Source organism: Echinops telfairi, unplaced genomic scaffold (assembly GCF_000313985.2).
Source record: "Echinops telfairi isolate 266 unplaced genomic scaffold, ASM31398v2 ScPeMD7_5592;HRSCAF=6446, whole genome shotgun sequence".
In the NCBI taxonomy this organism is placed as follows: domain Eukaryota; kingdom Metazoa; phylum Chordata; class Mammalia; order Afrosoricida; family Tenrecidae; genus Echinops; species Echinops telfairi.
The window spans coordinates 28,149,445-28,153,991 of NW_022109491.1; the positions used below are offsets into that span (position 1 = coordinate 28,149,445).

General features: G+C 49.9%; 1 protein-coding gene across 1 annotated transcript in view; it reads right to left on the minus strand.

The window, feature by feature from the left end:
* Positions 1-657: 657 nt before the first annotated feature.
* Positions 658-4,547, minus strand: part of LOC101643243 (zinc finger protein 343-like) — a 22,231-nt gene continuing 18,341 nt past the window's right edge. Inside the window, exon 6 of the mRNA XM_045295317.1 lies at positions 658-3,696. Within this exon, the coding sequence (XP_045151252.1) occupies positions 1,916-3,696 (1,781 nt within the window). The 3' untranslated portion in view covers positions 658-1,915. The remainder of the gene's footprint in view (positions 3,697-4,547) is intronic.

The window sequence follows — 4,547 nt, forward strand, 5'->3', positions numbered from 1 at the left end:
TGACTATGCAAAGATACTTGACTGTGTGGGTCATGACAATGAATTACATTGAGAAGAACGGGAATGACAAATTACGTCATTATGCTCACGTGAAACCTCACTCAAGGTTTCAAGAGGAACGAGAGAATCCCTCACATGCCTGTGAAAGCTAGATATTGAATACGACTGAAGAACTGATGCAACGGAGGTACGGGGTTGGCAAGGCATACTGAAAGTACCACGGTTGGCCAGAAGAACAAAGCTCTCCAGGAAGTTCAACCAGAATGCTCCTTCCAAGCACGGATGGCAAGACTATCTTACGTACTTTCGACATGCTATCGAGAGCCGTCGCGAGAAAAGAACATCATGTTTGGCAGAGGATCGGCAAAACAGAGGAAGCCCTTCAATGCCATGGACTGACAGGCACTGCAGTCGTGGGCGCCAGCACAGTCAAGGCTGAGAGGACGGCACTGGACCAGGCCGCTCTTCTGTCCAGGTCTACAGAAGGTGGCTGAGTCAGGGCCAACTCAGTGTTCCCTACCAGCAGTCAGACAGATGAATATGCTCGAGTGGTGGCTTTGCACAGAAAGATTTGACCACAACAAAAGACCACCGAAGCACAGGGAAATTGAATCGCCTGTGGAAATTCCTAAGTCGACTATTCTGAGGACGCTTAAATAAAACACAATTTTCTATTTCATTTGGTTCTGAAATGAGAGAAAACCCATCTAGTGATATCTTCACCTTCATACAAAGTACGGGCGGTCAGGAGTCTTCTGAAACTCTCTCCAAGGTGGGTAAACCAGTGACTTGTGGTGGCAGAATGTTGTTTTCTGCAACTAGTTCATAGACAGTGGAAGTGTCATCCACAGACGCTGCCCCACAGCTTCTCTCCCTGAGTGTGCCTTCTGGTCCAAGAGGAGGCCTTATTGCTAAAGCACCTCCCATTCTCCCTGTCCACATACTGCTACTCCCTCCAAAAACAAAGCTCTTTTCTATCAATGACATGTGATCTTTTCCCAAACTGCTGCCCATTCTCCCTTCCCATACAGAGCTTCTCTTCTGAGTCCTCTGGTGGGTGAGGCAGTGTGATTTACAGTTAAAGCAATGGCCACGCTCACTACAAACAGAAGGCTTTTCATCTGAGAGTCTTCTGATGTTTGATAAGCTTTGACTTACAGCTAAAGGCCTTGCCCACACTCCTTGCACACATGTGGCTTCTCCCCTGAGGGGCTTCACCTCTGGTGGGGGAGACCTGACTTCTGGCTGACACCTCATCTAAATGTGTTTCCTGGTATCAGATGAGAGTTGGTTTGTGGCTGTAGCTTCACATCCTCACGGAAAACATGGGAATTCTCTCAAGTCCGCCGGTGCATAAGGAGGACATGTTCCCAGCTAAGGCCTCACTGACAACGCTTACGCACACATGGCTTCTCCCCAGAAGTCTGATTTCTGGCTAATGTCTTGCCTACACTCCCGGCACACTGAAGGTCTGTCCCCTGAGTGCATCCCTTCATGTCTCAAAAAAGTTGACTTCCGATTAAAGCCTTGCCCAAGCTTCATACAAACATGTGGCTTCTCCCCTGAATGTACCCACCTGCTGCATAAAAAGGTGTGATTTCTCGCTAACACCTAGGCCACACTCACTGCAAACATATGGCTTCTCATGTGAGTCATGTCTTCAAGTATTTTTAAAGAGTCATCCACACACCAGGCACACATGTGGCCCCTCCCCCTGGATGTTTCCTCTGGTGCATATGACTGGCAGAACTGACTTCTGGGTAAAGTCTCATCCACACTCCAGGCCCAAGTCGGGTTTCTCTCTGTAGTGTGTCCTTGTGTGCACAAGGAAGCCTGCCTCCAGTGAAAGCCTCGCCCACACTCCTTACACAAGCTTGCTTGTCCCCTAAGCGTGTCCCTGGCTGCAGACGTGGCCTCACTCACTTTGGGGGACAGCCTCGTCCACACTCCAGACGCATGTAAAGCTTTTATCCTGAGCGGGTCCTCTGGTGTCTGGTGACGGGTGACTTGTCACGACAGCTTTGCCCACATATGGCTTCTCCCTCAAGTGTGTCCTCTGGTGTTTGAGGACGTTTGACTTGGAGCCAAAGCCTCGCCCACACTCCAGGCACATGTAAGGTTTCTCTCCAGAGTGTGTCCTCTGGTGCCTGTTAAAGGATGACTTATCGATAAAGCCTCGCCCACACTCCAGGCACACGTAAGGCTTCTCCCCAGAGTGCGTCCTCTGGTGCCTGTTAAAAGATGACTTATCGATAAAGCCTCGCCCACACTCCGGGCACACGTGTGGCTTCTCCTCTGAGTGCGTCCTCTCATGTTTGCGGAGGCCTCTCATGTTTCCGAAGCCCCGGCCACACTCCAGACACACGTGAGGTTTCTCCCCTGAGTGTGTCTTCTGGTGCATGAAGAGGCCTAACTTGCGGGTAAAGCCTCGCCCGCACTCCAGGCACACGTACGGTCTCTCTCCTGAGTGTGTCCGCTGGTGTCTGATGCAGGATGACTTATCAATAAAGCCTCGCCCGCACTCCAGGCACACAAATGGCTTCTCCCCGGAGTGCGTCCTCTGGTGCTTGCGCAGGCCTAACTTCTGAGTGAAGCCTTTCCCACACTCCAGGCACACGTACGGTCTCTCCCCTGAGTGCGACCTCTGGTGTCTGATGAGAATGGACTTATGGTAAAACCCTCGCCCACACTCCGTACATACATGTGGCTTCTCCCCCGCGTGATCCAGCCGATGGACATAAAGGGCTGACTTCTTGGTAAAGCCCTGCCCACACTCCTTGCACACATGTATCTGCTCCAACCCTGAGTGTGCCATCTGGTGCACACGGAGGGTTGATTTCTTGGTGAAGCCTCGCCCACACTCCTGGCACACATACGGCTTCTCCCCTGAGTGGGTCCTCTGATGCCCATAGAGGCCTGATTTCTGGGTAAAGCTTCGCCCGCACTCGTTGCACACATACGGTTTCTCCCCTGAGTGTAACCGCTGGTGTACATAGAGGCATGATTTCTGGCTAAAGTTCCGGCCACACTCACTGCAAACATAAGGCTTCTCATTTAAGTGGGTCTTCTGGTGTTTGATGAGATTTGACTTGACATTAAAGTATCGCCCACACTCCAGGCACATGTAAGGTTTCTCTCCTGTATGTGTCCTGTAGTGCCTGATGATATCTGACCTACGCTTAAAGCCTCGCCCACACTCACTACAAACATAGGGCTTCTCCAGAAAAAGGGGCCTCTGGTTTGTGATGAGCTCTGATTCCAGGCCACAGTCTGGTCCATCCTCTCCAGAGGTGACTGCTCCAAATCTTGAGGTCTCTAATTCCTTCAACCCCATGTCTGTTCCCACAGAGCTCACCCTCGGGGCTGAGTTGGGCCCTATTCCTACCACTGTGCTGCATTCTCTGGGACTTGCTGGCTGTCTCTGGGGTGGGATGGAAAATCTCCTTGAAATTTCTCTCTTTCCTGTCCTCTCCCACAAGTACGTGGCGAAGTCTTCTCTCTCCCGACCTTCTGTGTTCTCACCCCTGCAGCTCTGAGGAGACTCCTGCTGCTCCGGCAGCTTCTGATGCCCTAGACTGGACCCCCCAGGATGGAGGTGATGTTCTGGGAAGAACTGAAGCTCGTGTTGGCTGAGGAACTGCTGACAGGGCAGAGTCAGCAGGCGGGAGGCACAGGGGTCGATTTCTGGCTTTGGATCTGCTGGAGAGAGAGAGTCCTCTGTTAGAGTAGCTATAGGGTGGGTTACTCTAGTGGAGTACTGCAGTTAGTTAGGTTAAAATGTGACACCTTACATTTATCTACAACTTATCTGATATATAATTATTTCAGTTTTTAATATTTTTGGCTTTGTTTTCTTTTTTTTAAATCATTTTATCGGGGGGCTCATACAACCCTTATCACAATCTATACATCCACCCATTGTGTCAAGTATATTTGTACATTTGTTGTCACCATCATTCTCAAAACATTTGCTTTTACTTGAGCCCTTGGTATCAGCTCCTCATTTTCCCACCTTCCCCCCACCCTCACAAACCCTTGAGAGTTTATAAATTATTATTGTTTTTCCATGTCTTACACTGTCCAATGTCTCCCTTTACCCACTTTTGTGTTGTCCATCCCCCACGGAGGGGGTTATATGTGGATCCTTGTGATCAGGTCCCCCTATCTCCTCCACCTTCCCCTTACCCTTCTGGTATCGCTACTCTCATTATTGGTCCTGAGGGATTTATCTGTCCTGGATTCCCTGTGTTTCCAGCTCTTATCTGCACTAGCATACATCCTCTGGTCTAGCCAGGTTTGTAACGTAGAATTGGGTTCATGATAGTCGGAGAGGAAGCATTAAAGAACTAGAGGAAAGTTGTATGTTTCCTTGGTGTTATACTGCACCCTGACTGACTCGTCTCCTCCCTTTGACCCTTTTGTAGGGAGGTGTCCAGTTGCCTACAGATGGGCTTTGGGTCCCCACTCCACACTCCCCCTCATTCACAATTATATGATTTTTTTGTTTTTTGATGCCTGATCTCATCAACACCTCATGATCACACAGG